This window comes from Lupinus angustifolius, unplaced genomic scaffold (genome assembly GCF_001865875.1).
Source record: "Lupinus angustifolius cultivar Tanjil unplaced genomic scaffold, LupAngTanjil_v1.0 Scaffold_30_2, whole genome shotgun sequence".
NCBI lineage: Eukaryota > Viridiplantae > Streptophyta > Magnoliopsida > Fabales > Fabaceae > Lupinus > Lupinus angustifolius.
In genome coordinates, this window is record NW_017720630.1 from 1 (window position 1) to 20,863 (window position 20,863).

Below are 20,863 nucleotides of genomic sequence, written 5' to 3' on the forward strand. Positions count from 1 at the left end.
AGCTGTGTATAGAATTGATCAATTGTTGCACTTCCTTGTTTGATATTGTGCATTGTTCCAATTATTTCTGATATCTTGAACAAGTCACCTTGATAGTACCTTTCCTTCAAATCATCCCAAATCTCCTTTGCAGTGTCCATCCATAAGATACTTTGAACCATTGATGGTTGAATTGAATGAGTAATCCAAGACACAACAAGACTGTTGCATCTGCTCCACACTGTATACAACTGATCATGTGTTTCTGGTTTAGGCAAAGATCCATCTACAAACATCATCTTGTTTTTCATCTGCAATGCCATGATCATAGCTCTAGACCAAGCATGATAATTGTCACCACTTAAAAGAGCAGGAACCAGCACAGCACCAGGATTTTCGTTAGGTGATAGGTAATAAGGACTTATAGGGTCAAGGATGGGATTGATTATTTGGTTTGCCATTGCCATTGATCAAGGATGAATAAAAGCAGAAAAGTATGTAGGTTGCTGAGGAAATTGAAGAGTTTGAGATTGAAGGTGAAGAAAGAAGAAGGTAGTCACAAGGAGAAGAAGGATTGGCGCAGCAGAGACACCCTAAAAGGGTGCTCTGATACCATGTGAAAATTGCTTCACCATGGTGAATGAAAATGAAGAAGATGATTCAAAGAAGAGATATTGAGAATCAATTTATCAAGAAAGAAAGAAAAGATGATGATCAAGAATGAACCTTTTATTAATGATCTTAAAGTCTTGATGATTGAATTAGAAGAGAACCCAAAGCAATATATATAGAACAAACAAAACAGAAACTTGCCAAAAACGGAAACTAACCTAAAAACGGATTTAACTGAAATTCAAAAACCTACTAAAAAAGGAAAGTTCATCATAAACTACAAACAACATCATTTTGATCATCTTTAATGGCAAACTGGTTAGTGAGATGTTCATTGACTTCAACATTAACCTTTCACAATGTGTTAAGCTTGTATTTACAAGATTGACTTACTTAATCAGTATTAGTCAAAGTATTTATTAACAAAACACTAAAAATGAATCTAACTAAATAGGAATGAGAGGTCACAACTCCTTCAAAACCCAAATAATTATCGAAGCTAGTTAGCCAGCTAATCCACATATCTTAATTTAGACAATAGGTAATGAAAATTATGGTATAAGCTGTTAAAATGGTAGAATTATGCAAATCTTGATAAAACAAAAAAGAATAAATGAGAAAATAATGCAATGATTATTGAATTGAGTGAATAAATTAAATATTGAATTGGTGAAATATAAATTACATGATACAATATATTTCAACATAACCATATTTATTACAATTCTGTATAATTTTAATATGACGTATGTGTATAAATAAATTGCATGCAGCATGCACGTTATCTTACTAACGTAGTTGCCACCCTTAAAGAAACAAAGCTGAACTCCTTGGCAAAGTCACTTTCTTCCCATTCCCTTCTTCAACTCTAAATATAATTTATATTGCCAAAGCTTCATAACTTCATATCCAACATAATATTATGTTGTTACTGTAGCTTGCAACAATTCTACCATATTCACTGCCACGACTTGGTTGGTGTCAGACCTCTATACAAATCGTTAGATGAGATGATTCAATTTTGTGGGTGCTGTATTATCACCATCTTTATAGACATGATTTGTTTTGTCTAGTTTAGTTTTTTCACTAGTTTATCTTGTCTAGTTTCGTTTTCTCACTTCAATGTGGGATATTGTTTTCTCTCAATAGTTAAGTTTGTTGACAACATATCATTCCTTGTCTCTAAAGATGACACTCACATCATCATCTTGCTGGCACAACTATGTTGATACAAGCTTGACATTAGGTGCTGATGTAAGCAAGCGATAGAGAATACTATTCTCACACCAACATGATAGATATAAAAAAAATTAATCTTTTTTCTACTTCTATTCTATGATATTTTCTCATGTTTTTATATGCTTTTGTGTTTCTGTGTGTTTCAGCTAAAGACTATCATATCAGATTTTTATTTTAAAAATTAAATGGATAAATATCAACCAATTAAAATATTAAATTGAATTTTAACAAGCAACCATATATTTTAGCATTATATAATTAATGAACAATATCATAACTTTATATATGAAGTGAGTCAAATAAGAACAATTCTCATATAAAGATTGTAAAAACAATAAATATGAATCTTATAATTACTCATAGATGATTATGATTATTACTCCAGGAGTAAAAACTTACTCATATCTTAATCATCAATTTTATGGAAACTTGATAATTTGAATTAGTGTATAGATATAGAACATAACATTTCCCTAGAATTGATATTTAAGATATGGAACTTACTCATTAAGTAAATAGATTCTATCTCTTTATTAATATTATGTTGGTCAACACTTTGTTATTTCTAAGTTGTTATTTATTTATGCTTAACAAAAGTTATCTTAATCCTATGTATCCTAACGTATAACTAAGAACCAAGACTTACTTAGTTTTTGAGTAAAAAATATTCTGTGAGTTCACATGATTTTTAATTATATAAATATTTATAGAGAATAAATCATGTCTAATTGTAGTATGTCATCGACATAATAGGTTCGCTATCATATTTAAACCGAAGAGAAAGAAATATGATATTGATCGTCGCTATTATATTTAAACCGAAGAGAAAGAAACATAATATTAATCGTATCCGCTTTTTCAATCTTTCAATGGAGTAAAGTGATGTTCGTATATCCATTATTGTATCTCAACTCAAACAGGTTAAAAGATATTATCTTAATTGTTATTGCCCTTTTAATCCTTACTACATTTTTATAAAAAAAGTTTGGAGAACACAGACCACATCAGTGTGAAGGGTGAATTATACGTGTTAACTATTTAATTTAATACATTAAAAACATTTTAATTTTAATAATTTAATTATGATTTATTTAATTATAAAATGATAACATTTATTTTAATTTATAAAAAATAAAATAAATAAGTTAGTCACTAGCTATGTAAAAAAATATTTACTGTTATTATTTATAGAAAGGAATTCAATTAACTAATATTATTTTATTATTAAAATATTAAAATATTTACTATTTATAAAAAAGGAAATTTAATTAAATAATAATAATATAATGATAAAAATGAAATATTTATTATTATTTAAATGAAAGTGAAATTGTTTATTTAAGTTAAATCAAATAACAATTAAATAAAAGTTATTAAGAAAAAATGAGGAGAGATCTTACTTTAAACTTACTCTTTATTTTAACCATCAGTTTTAGAGAAATCCAATAATTTTAATTAGTGAATAAATCTAAACTTTTATATGTCCATAGAATTGATGACTATTATAATGAGTAGGTTTAAAAAACGTACTCTTAGAATGAGTGGATTCATTTAATAAAAATTATACTAGCATTAACACAACTTATGACTATGATCGAATGAACATTGCATAATATAAAGAAAAAGGAAGAGAGATGTAGCTTAAATTTTGAACTATACTTTGAGATTCTATTGTGTTTTTATGTTTCATTCTGTTGTATTTTCAATCAATGACAAACATGTCTATTTATAGTTGAACTTGATAGACATCATGTAAGAGAATTTGTCAATTTTCATATTCATAAGTTTGTTATCTCATTATAAAAAATCTGAAAAGAATTAACTACATTATTATCTGTTATCTGAAAAATGGATTATATGGACAAAATTTTACTAAAAGATATCGATAATATTTCTACCAAGTTCAATTTGTTCATTTAAAAATAGCCAATAATAAATATTACCCTATCCTATTTATTTAAAAAATACACCAATAATGTTTATTATCTTATGTGATATTATTTATTAATAAATACATCAATAATGTTGGAAATTGAGTTTGTTAAATAAATGAACCAAACTCGAGTTGGATACAGTTCGACTAATTAGGTTCATGAGCTTTGATAAACTAATTTTTATGTTTATTATGACTCATACATTATTTTTTATATTTATTGTTATTATATATATTAGCGTGTCGGCAGTCACTTCGTGTCTGCTGACTCACATTTTTATTTTTTAGTATTGAATATTTAATTTTTATATATTTCATTTTAGATAATTATATCATTTTTTCGTATATGATATTATATTTTTTATAAAAATATAAAAATGAATTGTGATATTATTAAAAATGCATTGGTAGTTTGATATATTTAGTGGATATAACTTCCAATGGATGTAACTTCCTCTAACCTTCATTTATATTTTTTATTGTATTGAAAAGTATTGTAATAATTATTAATTATAAGGGCAAAATAGATAACTTCCTCTAACCTTCGTTTTGACTTTATATATAGTATTGTTATTATATATATAAAGATGTTTATATTTATATGTATAAAAAAATTTGTAGTATTTTTAAAAAAAATTATTAACTATTTAAGTTATCCAAATGAACCAATTGAACTGAGCCGAACAGTCCGCGAACTTTAACCGAACCGAACCCGAACTAAAAAAATAACTCATATCGAACTCGAGTCGAGTTTCGAGTCGAACCAATCGTTATCAAACTGAACTCTGATTCAACTCAGTTCGGCTCGTTTCCAACCTTATAGAGATGTATACATTTGTCTTTATCAGTTTTTTTTATTATAAAAGCATGCAAACTCCTACCTTCTCACTCTTCCATTCATTAGTTAGTGTGTTTTCGAAAAAATGTCGAGTGGACACATAAAATTCAGCCAATTCCAATACATAGTGAAGCTCTGCCAAATTCTACGGCAATGGCGCGGCAAGGCGCACAGGTCAATTCGTCGCACACCGCCCGATGTACCATCAGGACACTTGGCAGTTTGTGTGGACATCAACCACACCAGATTTGTGGTGCGCGCATCGTACCTGAACCATCCCGTTTTCAAGAAGCTATTAGTCGAAGCCGAAGAAGAATACGGTTTTTCAAATCATGGTCCATTAACTATTCCATGTGAGGAAGTGCTTTTCCAAGAAGCTATTCGTTTCATTTCACGGTTGATTCAGGGATCGAATCTCACCGTTGCTCCATCGTCATAGAATGCAAGGCTATGTTGACGACTGAGGAAATCGCAAAATGGTGGAGAATTCAGTTGTCAAGGTTGGAATTATTGAACTAGTGTTAATTATGGCATGATTCTTTATTTATCATATTAGTCAATGAATAATGGATATATTGACCAAATTGTTATAGAAAAGTGACATATATATAAAACTTGCAAATAAATTAAGAATAAAATATTTATATTTTATAGCACAGGTCATTGGTTTTCATGGATGAGTAAAGAAAATTTGTAATCTATATTGTTATGAGAATGTATAAATTTTCTTATTGCAATCAACATGAGTTTGTTTGTGAGGGCAATGCAATAATGGTAGCTGCTCTTTAGAGGAGTTATACTGGCACCAACCCATGTGAATAGAGCAGGTTGACACTCGTATTAAAATATAAGGTAATTAATTAAATTTGGTAGTTTTTAATATTATTTTATTTTAAAATAATTGGGATTTGGGTCTTAAAAAATTATTTATATGTGTTAATTGTTAAGAACATCTCGATAAGTAAATACCAACTTCTTTCTTATTTCAGTTATAGATAATATTTTATAATTTATTATATATTTTCCTAAATTAAGAGTTAGATATGTTTCCATAAATTAAGAATAACATAAAGTTCTATAAATCAAGAATAATAAATATCATTCTTATTCTTATAATAAGTATTGTTGAATGATTAACTTTTAACTGCACTTATTGAAGTAACCACTGTTGAAATTGAACGTGTGAATATATGACTTTTAATAACTTAGTGAAACAAATGATATTGAATGTATGATTGCATGACTTTAGTGGTGTTCATGTGTGAATGTATTACTTTTAATAACGCTTAGTGAAGAAAACATTGTTGAATGTTGACTTTAAACAACACTCATTAAAGTGAGTGATGTCGAATGTATGACTATTAACAACGCTTATTGAAACAAGCGTTGATGAATGTGTGAATATATAACTTTTAAGTACGCTCATTGAAGCAAATGTTGAAGAATGTATTAATTTTAATAATATTTACTCATTAAAGCAATCATTGTTGAATGTGTGATTTTTAACAAAAAAACAAGTGAGGTTGGTTATATTAACTTTTAACATCACTTACTGAGGTAGGTGCTCTACTGAATGTAAATAAACTAACAAATCTATTTTTAACTAGGTTTATTTAACCTAATAATTAAATTATATTTTTATATCAAAAGTACATATTTAATAATATTAAAATAATATATTATAAATGTTATTATATAATATAACTAAATAGATTAACATCTTAGTCTTAATAAGTCTTTTAGATTATTTAAAACCTGACATATTAAGTTCAATATGTTTTTTAAAAAGTCTGAATCAAATATGTTTACAAAAAAATTAATCTGATCTAGCCCCTTACAAGTTAAGTAATAGGTTAATGATAGACAACTGAGTTGTTTTGTGATCACTGATCTGTTCGGTTTTCCTCATCTCTTAGTCTCTTGACTCTTCTAACTTCCAAAAGCATAATCTTTTTTATATCTTCAAGTTAATTGCTTAATTAAAGTACCAAACAAAAATGCTCAATTAAGATGGCATCCAACCAAAATGATGATGATTCCTTGATCTGACGTGGATTGCGTTCTTCTATGTTTACTTGTTTAGTGCCCCAATTCATAAGCGTTAAAATACATTCCTTATTGGTTTATATAAAATAATAAATCAACATGTCACTGGATTAGGCTGTCAAAAAGGTTTTTCTTTTAAAATACACTAAACATTTTTATAAATCAACATATCACTATAGCAATACAAATCTTCTCCTATAAAAAACAAAAAAAATTGTTTTCAATAGATAATTAATTGATTTAATAAGCTTCTCCTATATTTAATTTCATGTGATTATCAGCGCTTGGAGTGAGCATGAGCCGTGTTAAACTAACTAAGATTTATCTTTACTCGATCATAAATATTGATTCAGTCTTTTTTTTTTTTTTTGAATTCTGAAACATGTGCATGCATGCGCTATAAAGATAAATGAAGGTATTTTTATAACATGCTTAGTGGGTTGATGTATTCTAAGGAAACTTGAATTGAGTATTTGTTTTTATTGGTTTAGGGGAAGAGAGTGAGTCCAAAGCGTGGGTGCCAAAAATTGGATCCAAGAAACAGAGACACTCTCTGCTTCACTTAGGGTCCAATTATATTGCTTATGGGTTTTTGTTAACCCATCACTATTACTTACCCGTGAACAGAAGCACAAGATAAGCATTGCTTACTTTCACACATTTTTACTAATTAAAACTCTCAAATATGGCCTTTTCCTAGTAAAGAATCAAAAATTGCAGTTCAACTATTTAACATTACTTTATGTTTTTTAATTAATTATCATTAAAGCCTATATAAGCTAATGATTATTTTACTAAAATCTAGATGTTGGAATTTTGACATGTACGTATGAGAATCAATTCCATTTTCTCGAACATACATATATCACGCAATTGACAAATATCTCATAATTGAACACAAAACATTTATTTCATCTTGAAATTTAGTATACTTTGTAACTCATTGTACTCAAATTCACATACATTATATCCCTACTAGAAGTTTTCAGCCTTTTAAAACGACATTTTTGTATTATAATTTGGGGTCAGCTACATTGGTAAAGCAGTCACCATAATAAAGTACCATGTGAACTCTGAAGCTGGTTAGAGTGGGACATGTACCTCTAATCCCTAAGTGTGTTTCAACGTCTGTCTCAAACCAATCATAATATGTCACATCAATTAAAAAAATTAAACATTTATGACTTTGTCTATTTTTGTTTAATTGTAAGTGGTTCGAGACATAATCGAGGATATACATGGAGACATTAGATTCCATCTTTTAGAGTGGTCCCTATCCATTGACCTTTTTGTTTGTTTTTTGAATAATTCAACCCCAAAAATATATTGCTAAATGCATGCAAATAATAACTTAAGAAGGGAAGTTCCCTTAGCATCTATTTATATATATTTTTACTTTCCTACGGATTTGTCCCATTCATGAAGAGAAAGGCCATAAATGATGCCAAATGTAAAATGAAGAGGCTCTTAGGGGAACTATTCGTACTTACTCCTTATTTGATGCTTAGTTTCTAAGTTCTAAGACTCTCATTGGCTTAAACTTAGAGACTAAGAAAATCAACACTTGAAGTTGAAATGAGAGAAGTTTTTGCTTCCATGAAAACATAGTTTTCCCTTACTATGTTGGATTATTACCCATTATTTGATGCAGAAAGTGCAACAATTATGAATTAATAAACTACAAAAACATTCAGGCAATAATAGTTATGATATAGATCACATGCACATAGAGAGAGCTGATAAAAGATAGAAAGGCAATAATAGTTACTTTTATAAGGTTTTAAAAAATAAATAATAGTGAAATTATGACAATTAAATGACTAATTTATTTAAATTTTCGAGAAAATTGCTTCTGAAATAGAAAAGTGATAATTCTCTTTGAACTTCCACATGGTAAGAGGCTAAGAGCACGCTACATTAACACAGCATGTGTGGTAGTGATTGGTGGTCCTAATGACTTAAAAGGAACTTGCATCTTAATTAAATTTGCTAAACTTATGGTATGAAGTCCATATTTAAATTCACTAATATTAGGTATATACAATCTAACACACATCCAAAATAATCAAGAAGATAATATCTATATATCAATAGTATAAAGATTGATATATAGTGAGTACATTATAATATTCATTCATATTACTTAATAATAAATGAAAATGGTGGATGATGAATTTTTTTTGTTTCCCACATGTATCCTTGCACTAGATGCAATCATGTCTGAGCCGGAAACATATACAGGTATGTGAGGCTAACTCTCCAAACGAGTATTTTTTCTATTCACAAGACTCAAACTCGAGATCATGCTTATGAGAAATAAAACATATACTACTTAAATCAAACATTTATCACTTACTTAAGGTGGATGATGTATTAACAATACACTATATATATATATGTTTTTCTCACTAATTAATTATTTAGCCATGACCACAATACCTTTGTTAACAAGAGACAAATCTTGAAACGTGCGCCATTGTTGTGATTTAAGGCATAGTTAATGAATTAACAACAAAGCACTTGATTAGTGAACCAACTTCAACTTAACGAAGCAGCATGCTAAATAACAATCTTTATTCATCCAATAAAGTGGTCGCTCGTGACCAAACATTCCGTTGAGGTGGTTTCAGAGCAGTTTCAACAGGTGGAGCAACGTGAGTTGCAACAAAATTATTTAAACATTGACAAAAACCCTGAATAAATGGAACTGTGTCTATCTTATAGTAGAATGGTCAAAACACATCATCCATGAATAGAGTCATGATTTCAAATATCATGGTTGCCACAGTGGTCATTGTTGTTATCATGACATGGATTGTAATCATTATCGTGTAAAAAAATTTGAAATTGATTTTGTTTATTACCCTGCAACATTAATTTGAAGTGGTGGATAGATTATGTCAATATGTCATCCGACGAATATCGCTTTCTCTTAAGTCCACCATGTCCCGACTAAATGTTGGAGAGTTTTATTATTGGACCAGACTATACCGAGGAATTTCATTATTAATGAGATATGCGAAATGCGAAGAGTTGAGAGCCACAAGTGAGACACCACGACGTCTTGAACCAAAACCATAAAATATTATTTTTATGAGCCTTTCCAAAACTTATAAACTCTTTTAATTCTCTTAGGATATCCAATATGAGACTTCACACTTGAATAAACTAAGAAGTTATCATTTGTTTGCTCAAAAGATAAATGGTACAAATTTACATTGACATGAAATTTGGAGCAGAAGTAACATTGTTGTAATGCATAAATTTACAGAAAATAAAGAAAGGAAGAAGGGAAATACTTAAATATATGCTTTTAAATTAGTCCTCAATTGGATCACACCTCTGAAGGGGAAACTGCCTTCTATTTAGATTTACAAACTAAACCCACTACATTATTTCATGGGCTAACTTCATAAGGTTAGAATCTCTCTAAAATAGGAACCTTACACATCAATATATATATATATATATATATATATATATGCTCATCTCAATCATATACTTAGTCATAATGATTTATCAATCATTAAGAGCTATGCTACATAAAAGGTTATCTATAAATTGGATTAAGTTAAATAGTAGTATTATTTCAATAATGCAAATTAAAATACTTTTACCTCTATCATAATTTTCATCTATTATATCTACACATATCTATATAAAAAATCCATAATTATCACAATTGTCAACGTGACTTAGTTCATGTTCATACCAAACAATGACTCTCGTTCACAGAACATGGGTAGCTTCTTTTCAAGACAAATGTGAACCTGTGATACATGAACATTTTGGCCCAGCCTTAGTTCACACCTCACGTTCAAGACTTGTTATTACTTATTAGGCTTCCTTTTATCGTAGTTATTATGTTTCAAATTACTCTTGTTGTAACAAATGTGTTTACTATAATTTAAGGAAAATATAACAGATGCAGCCACAATTATGATCACAATCAATATTATTTGCAAAAACTCCTAAAACCACAATAGCAAAATCACAATTGTGAAGGAAGATTTAAAATATTGATCCATACATATAACTTCTTTTTCTTTTTGAAAGGATATATGTCAATAAAGTTTCAGCGACCATCTTAAATTAAAGATAGTCATGGATATAGAAGTGGAATCAAAGTTAAAGAAAGGAAATTATTCATGTTAAATATGCAACCCGTACCCAATTGTCCCATTCTTTGATCTTGATGGATTCCTTATTATCTTATCCCCATCATAAGCATTATAGTTTTCGTTACTTCTTCTCTTTTCCTTTTTATTGTGTTGAGAATTGAGATGATGAAAATTAGGTAAAATGATGTCCATAAAATTCATGTTTTGAAATCACAACTTTTGATTTTTCTATTTTATTTTTGAAGGGATAATGTTAGGAGTACTCTCATATTGAATAGAATGACAAACTTAATGTGGTATAAGACATGAGGCTCTCTCACCTAATAGACTAGTCTTTTAGGTTGAGCTATCCTCATGTGCTTCAGAAATGAGTACCATTAGGTCAGTGTTGATAGAGTGAAAGCCTTAAATACATCATTTTCTAATGTTATATATATTTTTTTTATCAGCAATAATATTCATTAAAGAAAAAGATGAGAACATTAGGAGAACAAGTGATACTTCTATCCACAAATTGATTAAACCTAATGTTATATATATTGCTTAATCCGTGAACGCTAGTTCATTCTTCAAGACAAAATTAAGATGAACTCTAATTAATTAGATTAAGTAGCAAGATATTTCATGCATTCATACCCTTATTATTTTTAAGTGGCTATTAAGAAGTCTTAAACCATACCCCACATATGAAAATTGAAACGACCATCATATATTGTAGACAAAATAAAATTAGAAGGAGTGGGTGGGGACCAATTAAGTTAAGCTACACCAATCTGATACCTGTCAATATGTACAATGTGTTACGCAATACATCATGATCACATGCTATGTCTCTTCATAGACATGCACACACGTACGTACACTGAAGGCATTGGTTGAAATGTGTCTAATTTTTTCGAAAAGACAGATAACATGTTTCAAATGGTGTTTCTATTTATGTTCTAAGTCAATCAGAATATTACTTTGTTTTTTTTTTCGTTTATTCATATCACAATGTGTGATTGTTACCGAATGAGACACCATTAAATGAGGGAGTAGTAATTTAGTATTGAGGTAACCACTGCCGTAGAGAAGAAGAGTGGTGAAGAAGTGGCTGCATTAGATATCATCATCACCAAGAACAGATGAATTGTGAAGAAAAATTGGTAGGTATTGTATGTGTTAGAAATAAGAGCAAGAACAATATATAGTATATGCAGAGTTGGTAATTCTGCAGAATGAATTACCAACCCCATGCTCAATATTGTTCTCACTTATTATTATTTTATCAATTTATATATGATTGTGACCATGCTTTTCATCGCTAGTGCACCCATATGCATCCCTCATGTGTATATATTGCAGAAGGAGGACCACGCCATAAACAAAAAATCCCATGCCATTGCATCCTAGGGAAGATATACATTTATTATCCTATTATTGTTAAATTAATGTTTAGGGTACAAAACATTTTCAAGATTTGAGGTCATGCCACGAGTAATAATTTATATAACACAAACTTATATTACCAATATTAGAAATTGACTTAAAAAACTAAAACTTCTGATCAAAATGTGGGCATTAGCATCAACTTATTTTGAGAATGCTTGAATAGGGTTGCTTCTCATATTAATAACATGCATCCATATTTTCATTTGCCAATGTTTCTATCAAACAATGTTATATTATTTACCTTAGTTAAAACTTTGGCATTCCTAACTTTAGAACAAGATAGTCTTTTTTACCCTAATATAATATTGTTAAAAAATAAGATTGGATAAGTTAAATTTGTGGTCCATGGCCATAGGGTGAAGTCGTTGCCTCCAACATTTTATTATAGGTTGGTTTTATACAGGTCCACCAACAACCACCTAAGAAAAAAATGAAAATTATATTTGCAGTTGCACATAACATTTTAACATTCTTTTTTCAAATACCTATTGTGGAAAGAAAAAATAGGTAATGCGTATATTGTAAGGTGGTATGTTTATTCTGTTTTATTACTTAAGTAAGAAATAAATGATGTATACATTTCTATCTGTATCACTGGATATAGTCTCATATAGATCAATGCTGGCATAGCCTGGGTAGTGGACCTTATTGTAAAATAATAATGTATGAAATAAAATGATGAAGTTGAAAGGACATATATACATTATTTCAATGTCCATACCCCTCTTATTTATTTTTCGGTGAATGTTAAAAGAGGGAGGGGAAGGACAACAAGGACAGTACCCTAAAGAAACTGTTAGTATCAAATGGTAAGTGCATGTGATACCCTGCAGCATTCATCTGCCACAACTCAATAGCTCAAAAATGTAAGATAATTAATGTGCATGTGTTTGTATGCTTCAACTTGATAATTCGTGATCCATATGCAATAGGTCAATTAGGGATAGTTCATTTTGTTTTTTGCCTCAATTTGTTTTAAGATAAAATTGCTTCTGTTCCTGCCAGCTTATATTTCAGGTTACAATTAAATCTTGTAGTTTCAACATAATCTAATGGAAATTTTGTTAGAGAAAATGATGAAGCCCTTAATTAACTAGAAATCATACACAAAATAGCATGACACGAGGAATTTTAGTGTAGCGAAATGATAAATTTAATGGAGAGTAGTCTTATATTAGTGGTAAACTTGTGGTGTTTATAAATGTATTGTATCTACCAACAAGACATTGGTCTGATAATGTAAGGTCTTATTGGATTTCAAAGTTAAAGACTCAATTCATGAGAATAACATTTGTTAAAAATGACAACTACAAATCTCGGAAGAGATTAATTTCTTATCATTATAATGAAGTGTGCATATAGCTAATCTCAAAGGTTTGAATTTCAAAATTGAAGAAAAATGTATGAATCAAAAGCAGGGGACTAAGGCTAAATTTTAATCTTTGGTATTGACACTAAAAAAGGCATGGAAGCATGTACGGATATACTGATTATTAAAGCTTTGGCATTAGTTGAGGAAAAAAAAAACAGTTGGTTCATTTAATTGCTGCCGTTGGTTTGGTGTACATTGATTTACCACTTTCATTTCATATTTATTGCAAAAAATGGACTCGTCCTAAGAAAAATTAGACTAGTTCATTGGAAATTGCGAGGATGCTTCTTCTGAGAACTTGTACGGATTGTTATTGAGTCAATTGACAAGTATTGAAGAGCGGTGGGATGAGGAATTCTGGGAAAATATATTTAAAACTGTGGATAAAAGTCATAAAACGTTTGGGTTTGATTTTCTAGTCAAAAATAGGTTTGACAAATGGACTAATTTAGATAGCAAAATATAATCCTTGATAAACATGGGTCATTTTGACCCGGTTTGATAGGACCGAACCCATTTGAGTGATGAAAAGCTTCATCTAACCTTGGTTTTTATTTAACTTTTGATCTCTATTTTATTATTCTTTTGCCTAGTTCTATAATGTAAACTGGGAGTGAGTATAACTCGACCGTACTCATTCACTTAATTTGACTTGATTACGATTGAATCTGAATATGATTGAGTTTTATTGGCCAAAGAGATGGATTCGAGTTCATAAATTAAACCCGGTCAATATTTAGATTAGGTAAGAGACAAAGATGATTTAACTTGACTCATCCTATGGTCACTCATTTGTCATTTATGTATTTGTGCCTATTCTTTTTTGTGTATCGGGAATGACATTTCTTTTGTTCAAATTATCATTGATTATCTAATTTGTTCATCATATATACATGATTAACAAAATATAAACCTGTATATATATAATTTCATATGTTAAATTGCATATCTATAATAATAAGTAATATTGACAAAACATTATCTAAAAGAGCATGCATTATATTTAATCAAGTCTATGGTCGGGTTCGAATTCAAATGTTAGCTCGATTGATATTTGGGCCTGGTTAGCTTCGTGTCCAAGGCCGAGTTCGCATTCAAAAAATAACTCAACTAACATTTAAGGTCGAATAAGAGACACGCTTTACGTGACTCATGCTCACATCTACTTCATACTAGTCATCTCAAATACAATTGAAAGTGTATTCATCATTTAATCACTTGGTGATTTGAGATTTTTGCAAGCTTTATTAAATCAAAGATTAGGAAATTGCCTTACATTTATAGCAACATGAGAGAACTAGAGGTTGAAAGTTATAATTGAATAGTAAAAAACTATAGAAAAGTATAATAATACATGTTAATACGTATTTATGTTATCCTCCACTTAATTAGTTTTGTATTCATAACATCAAATTCTTGAATCGAAATCATTCTTACTAAAATAATTTTGTCTCTCTATTCCAATCAATCAAATATTAACATGTATGACATTGTTATTATGTGCTAGATTAGACATTGAAAAATGAGATAGAAGATATGAATTTGAATTTAATAAGAAAAAGTTAGTAGAAAAGGCAAATGATGAAAGGTAGAGAGAAAAAGAAAGGGGCCAAGGTGTCCTTAGAAAAGGCAACAAGGGAAGTAAGCCCCTAAGAGATTAGCTTATTTTATGTTCCTTAAACAGCACGGGCCCACAAAACAACCTTTAGGCCCTTGTCCTTTGTCCCCACATGACTCTGTTTTTTCTCTTTACCTCTCTTTTTATTCCACCCAAGGACCATATTAAGTAGCCACCCATGCCCCATTTTCCATTTCACAGCAACCTCTTCTTACTTTTCTCTTCCACAATGGCTTTAACAAAATCAAATAAGCATCCCCAAAAAGCACTTATCAAACAAATTCTCAAGAGATGTTCAAGTTTAGGGAAGAAACAACAACGCTATGATGATAAAGGCTTCAGTTTGGACGTGCCAAAGGGTCATTTTGTTGTATATGTTGGAGAAAACAGAAGCAGGTACATTGTTCCTATTTCCTTTTTAAGTCGCCCAGAGTTTCAAACTTTGCTACATCAAGCAGAAGAAGAGTTTGGCTTTGATCACGAAAGGGGTCTTACAATTCCTTGCCAAGAAGATGTTTTTGAATCTCTTACTTCCACACTCGGGTGATCAAAATATTGTGCTTCAGGATATCACCTAGCTACTACTTATTTTAGTGTGCTTTTTTTTTTGTGTGGAGAAAAAAATCAACTAAAGATGAAGCTGCTACACTGCTTCTCTAACTTGATTTTATCCACACATATATATATATATATATATATATATATATATGTGTGGATAAAATCAAGTTAGAGAAGCAGTGTAGCAGCTTCATCTTTAGTTGATTTTTTTCTCCACACAAAAAAAAAAGCACACTAAAATAAGTAGTAGCTAGGTGATATCCTGAAGCACAATATTTTGATCACCCGAGTGTGGAAGTAAGAGATTCAAAAACATCTTCTTGGCAAGGAATTGTAAGACCCCTTTCGTGATCAAAGCCAAACTCTTCTTCTGCTTGATGTAGCAAAGTTTGAAACTCTGGGCGACTTAAAAAGGAAATAGGAACAATGTACCTGCTTCTGTTTTCTCCAACATATACAACAAAATGACCCTTTGGCACGTCCAAACTGAAGCCTTTATCATCATAGCGTTGTTGTTTCTTCCCTAAACTTGAACATCTCTTGAGAATTTGTTTGATAAGTGCTTTTTGGGGATGCTTATTTGATTTTGTTAAAGCCATTGTGGAAGAGAAAAGTAAGAAGAGGTTGCTGTGAAATGGAAAATGGGGCATGGGTGGCTACTTAATATGGTCCTTGGGTGGAATAAAAAGAGAGGTAAAGAGAAAAAACAGAGTCATGTGGGGACAAAGGACAAGGGCCTAAAGGTTGTTTTGTGGGCCCGTGCTGTTTAAGGAACATAAAATAAGCTAATCTCTTAGGGGCTTACTTCCCTTGTTGCCTTTTCTAAGGACACCTTGGCCCCTTTCTTTTTCTCTCTACCTTTCATCATTTGCCTTTTCTACTAACTTTTTCTTATTAAATTCAAATTCATATCTTCTATCTCATTTTTCAATGTCTAATCTAGCACATAATAACAATGTCATACATGTTAATATTTGATTGATTGGAATAGAGAGACAAAATTATTTTAGTAAGAATGATTTCGATTCAAGAATTTGATGTTATGAATACAAAACTAATTAAGTGGAGGATAACATAAATACGTATTAACATGTATTATTATACTTTTCTATAGTTTTTTACTATTCAATTATAACTTTCAACCTCTAGTTCTCTCATGTTGCTATAAATGTAAGGCAATTTCCTAATCTTTGATTTAATAAAGCTTGCAAAAATCTCAAATCACCAAGTGATTAAATGATGAATACACTTTCAATTGTATTTGAGATGACTAGTATGAAGTAGATGTGAGCATGAGTCACGTAAAGCGTGTCTCTTATTCGACCTTAAATGTTAGTTGAGTTATTTTTTGAATGCGAACTCGGCCTTGGACACGAAGCTAACCAGGCCCAAATATCAATCGAGCTAACATTTGAATTCGAACCCGACCATAGACTTGATTAAATATAATGCATGCTCTTTTAGATAATGTTTTGTCAATATTACTTATTATTATAGATATGCAATTTAACATATGAAATTATATATATACAGGTTTATATTTTGTTAATCATGTATATATGATGAACAAATTAGATAATCAATGATAATTTGAACAAAAGAAATGTCATTCCCGATACACAAAAAAGAATAGGCACAAATACATAAATGACAAATGAGTGACCATAGGATGAGTCAAGTTAAATCATCTTTGTCTCTTACCTAATCTAAATATTGACCGGGTTTAATTTATGAACTCGAATCCATCTCTTTGGCCAATAAAACTCAATCATATTCAGATTCAATCGTAATCAAGTCAAATTAAGTGAATGAGTACGGTCGAGTTATACTCACTCCCAGTTTACATTATAGAACTAGGCAAAAGAATAATAAAATAGAGATCAAAAGTTAAATAAAAACCAAGGTTAGATGAAGCTTTTCATCACTCAAATGGGTTCGGTCCTATCAAACCGGGTCAAAATGACCCATGTTTATCAAGGATTATATTTTGCTATCTAAATTAGTCCATTTGTCAAACCTATTTTTGACTAGAAAATCAAACCCAAACGTTTTATGACTTTTATCCACAGTTTTAAATATATTTTCCCAGAATTCCTCATCCCACCGCTCTTCAATACTTGTCAATTGACTCAATAACAATCCGTACAAGTTCTCAGAAGAAGCATCCTCGCAATTTCCAATGAACTAGTCTAATTTTTCTTAGGACGAGTCCATTTTTTGCAATAAATATGAAATGAAAGTGGTAAATCAATGTACACCAAACCAACGGCAGCAATTAAATGAACCAACTGTTTTTTTTTTCCTCAACTAATGCCAAAGCTTTAATAATCAGTATATCCGTACATGCTTCCATGCCTTTTTTAGTGTCAATACCAAAGATTAAAATTTAGCCTTAGTCCCCTGCTTTTGATTCATACATTTTTCTTCAATTTTGAAATTCAAACCTTTGAGATTAGCTATATGCACACTTCATTATAATGATAAGAAATTAATCTCTTCCGAGATTTGTAGTTGTCATTTTTAACAAATGTTATTCTCATGAATTGAGTCTTTAACTTTGAAATCCAATAAGACCTTACATTATCAGACCAATGTCTTGTTGGTAGATACAATACATTTATAAACACCACAAGTTTACCACTAATATAAGACTACTCTCCATTAAATTTATCATTTCGCTACACTAAAATTCCTCGTGTCATGCTATTTTGTGTATGATTTCTAGTTAATTAAGGGCTTCATCATTTTCTCTAACAAAATTTCCATTAGATTATGTTGAAACTACAAGATTTAATTGTAACCTGAAATATAAGCTGGCAGGAACAGAAGCAATTTTATCTTAAAACAAATTGAGGCAAAAAACAAAATGAACTATCCCTAATTGACCTATTGCATATGGATCACGAATTATCAAGTTGAAGCATACAAACACATGCACATTAATTATCTTACATTTTTGAGCTATTGAGTTGTGGCAGATGAATGCTGCAGGGTATCACATGCACTTACCATTTGATACTAACAGTTTCTTTAGGGTACTGTCCTTGTTGTCCTTCCCCTCCCTCTTTTAACATTCACCGAAAAATAAATAAGAGGGGTATGGACATTGAAATAATGTATATATGTCCTTTCAACTTCATCATTTTATTTCATACATTATTATTTTACAATAAGGTCCACTACCCAGGCTATGCCAGCATTGATCTATATGAGACTATATCCAGTGATACAGATAGAAATGTATACATCATTTATTTCTTACTTAAGTAATAAAACAGAATAAACATACCACCTTACAATATACGCATTACCTATTTTTTCTTTCCACAATAGGTATTTGAAAAAAGAATGTTAAAATGTTATGTGCAACTGCAAATATAATTTTCATTTTTTTCTTAGGTGGTTGTTGGTGGACCTGTATAAAACCAACCTATAATAAAATGTTGGAGGCAACGACTTCACCCTATGGCCATGGACCACAAATTTAACTTATCCAATCTTATTTTTTAACAATATTATATTAGGGTAAAAAAGACTATCTTGTTCTAAAGTTAGGAATGCCAAAGTTTTAACTAAGGTAAATAATATAACATTGTTTGATAGAAACATTGGCAAATGAAAATATGGATGCATGTTATTAATATGAGAAGCAACCCTATTCAAGCATTCTCAAAATAAGTTGATGCTAATGCCCACATTTTGATCAGAAGTTTTAGTTTTTTAAGTCAATTTCTAATATTGGTAATATAAGTTTGTGTTATATAAATTATTACTCGTGGCATGACCTCAAATCTTGAAAATGTTTTGTACCCTAAACATTAATTTAACAATAATAGGATAATAAATGTATATCTTCCCTAGGATGCAATGGCATGGGATTTTTTGTTTATGGCGTGGTCCTCCTTCTGCAATATATACACATGAGGGATGCATATGGGTGCACTAGCGATGAAAAGCATGGTCACAATCATATATAAATTGATAAAATAATAATAAGTGAGAACAATATTGAGCATGGGGTTGGTAATTCATTCTGCAGAATTACCAACTCTGCATATACTATATATTGTTCTTGCTCTTATTTCTAACACATACAATACCTACCAATTTTTCTTCACAATTCATCTGTTCTTGGTGATGATGATATCTAATGCAGCCACTTCTTCACCACTCTTCTTCTCTACGGCAGTGGTTACCTCAATACTAAATTACTACTCCCTCATTTAATGGTGTCTCATTCGGTAACAATCACACATTGTGATATGAATAAACGAAAAAAAAAACAAAGTAATATTCTGATTGACTTAGAACATAAATAGAAACACCATTTGAAACATGTTATCTGTCTTTTCGAAAAAATTAGACACATTTCAACCAATGCCTTCAGTGTACGTACGTGTGTGCATGTCTATGAAGAGACATAGCATGTGATCATGATGTATTGCGTAACACATTGTACATATTGACAGGTATCAGATTGGTGTAGCTTAACTTAATTGGTCCCCACCCACTCCTTCTAATTTTATTTTGTCTACAATATATGATGGTCGTTTCAATTTTCATATGTGGGGTATGGTTTAAGACTTCTTAATAGCCACTTAAAAATAATAAGGGTATGAATGCATGAAATATCTTGCTACTTAATCTAATTAATTAGAGTTCATCTTAATTTTGTCTTGAAGAATGAACTAGCGTTCACGGATTAAGCAATATATATAACATTAGGTTTAATCAATTTGTGGATAGAAGTATCACTTGTTCTCCTAATGTTCTCATCTTTTTCTTTAATGAATATTATTGCTGATAAAAAAAATATATATAACATTAGAAAATGATGTATTTAAGGCTTTCACTCTATCAACACTGACCTAATGGTACTCATTTCTGAAGCACATGAGGATAGCTCAACCTAAAAGACTAGTCTATTAGGTGAGAGAGCCTCATGTCTTATACCACATTAAGTTTGTCATTCTATTCAATATGAGAGTACTCCTAACATTATCCCTTCAAAAATAAAATAGAAAAATCAAAAGTTGTGATTTCAAAACATGAATTTTATGGACATCATTTTACCTAATTTTCATCATCTCAATTCTCAACACAATAAAAAGGAAAA

The 20,863-nt window shown here is 30.2% G+C and overlaps 4 protein-coding genes across 4 annotated transcripts; 2 read left to right on the top strand and 2 right to left on the bottom strand.

The window, feature by feature from the left end:
- Positions 1–99: 99 nt before the first annotated feature.
- LOC109338595 lies at positions 100–446 on the bottom strand (the record flags this gene model as incomplete). The annotated part of the gene is made up of 1 exon (XM_019575867.1): positions 100–446. A coding segment is annotated over exon 1 (347 nt), but the record flags the coding sequence as incomplete, so codon positions are not given.
- Positions 447–828: 382 nt separating this feature from the next.
- LOC109338593 (auxin-responsive protein SAUR50-like) lies at positions 829–16,399 on the bottom strand. The gene is made up of 3 exons (XM_019575865.1): positions 16,033–16,399; positions 9,181–9,189; positions 829–868 (listed from the first exon to the last, which is right to left on the bottom strand). Exons 1-2 carry the CDS (start codon positions 16,395–16,397, stop codon positions 9,186–9,188), a joined length of 369 nt encoding a protein of 122 aa, XP_019431410.1. The 5' UTR covers positions 16,398–16,399; the 3' UTR covers positions 829–868; positions 9,181–9,185.
- Positions 4,687–5,040, top strand: LOC109338596 (auxin-induced protein X15-like). Its single transcript, XM_019575868.1, has one exon. It carries the CDS (start codon positions 4,687–4,689, stop codon positions 5,038–5,040), a length of 354 nt encoding a protein of 117 aa, XP_019431413.1.
- LOC109338594 (auxin-responsive protein SAUR50-like) lies at positions 15,368–15,982 on the top strand. Its single transcript, XM_019575866.1, has one exon. It carries the CDS (start codon positions 15,368–15,370, stop codon positions 15,734–15,736), a length of 369 nt encoding a protein of 122 aa, XP_019431411.1. The 3' UTR covers positions 15,737–15,982.
- Positions 16,400–20,863: the final 4,464 nt, after the last annotated feature.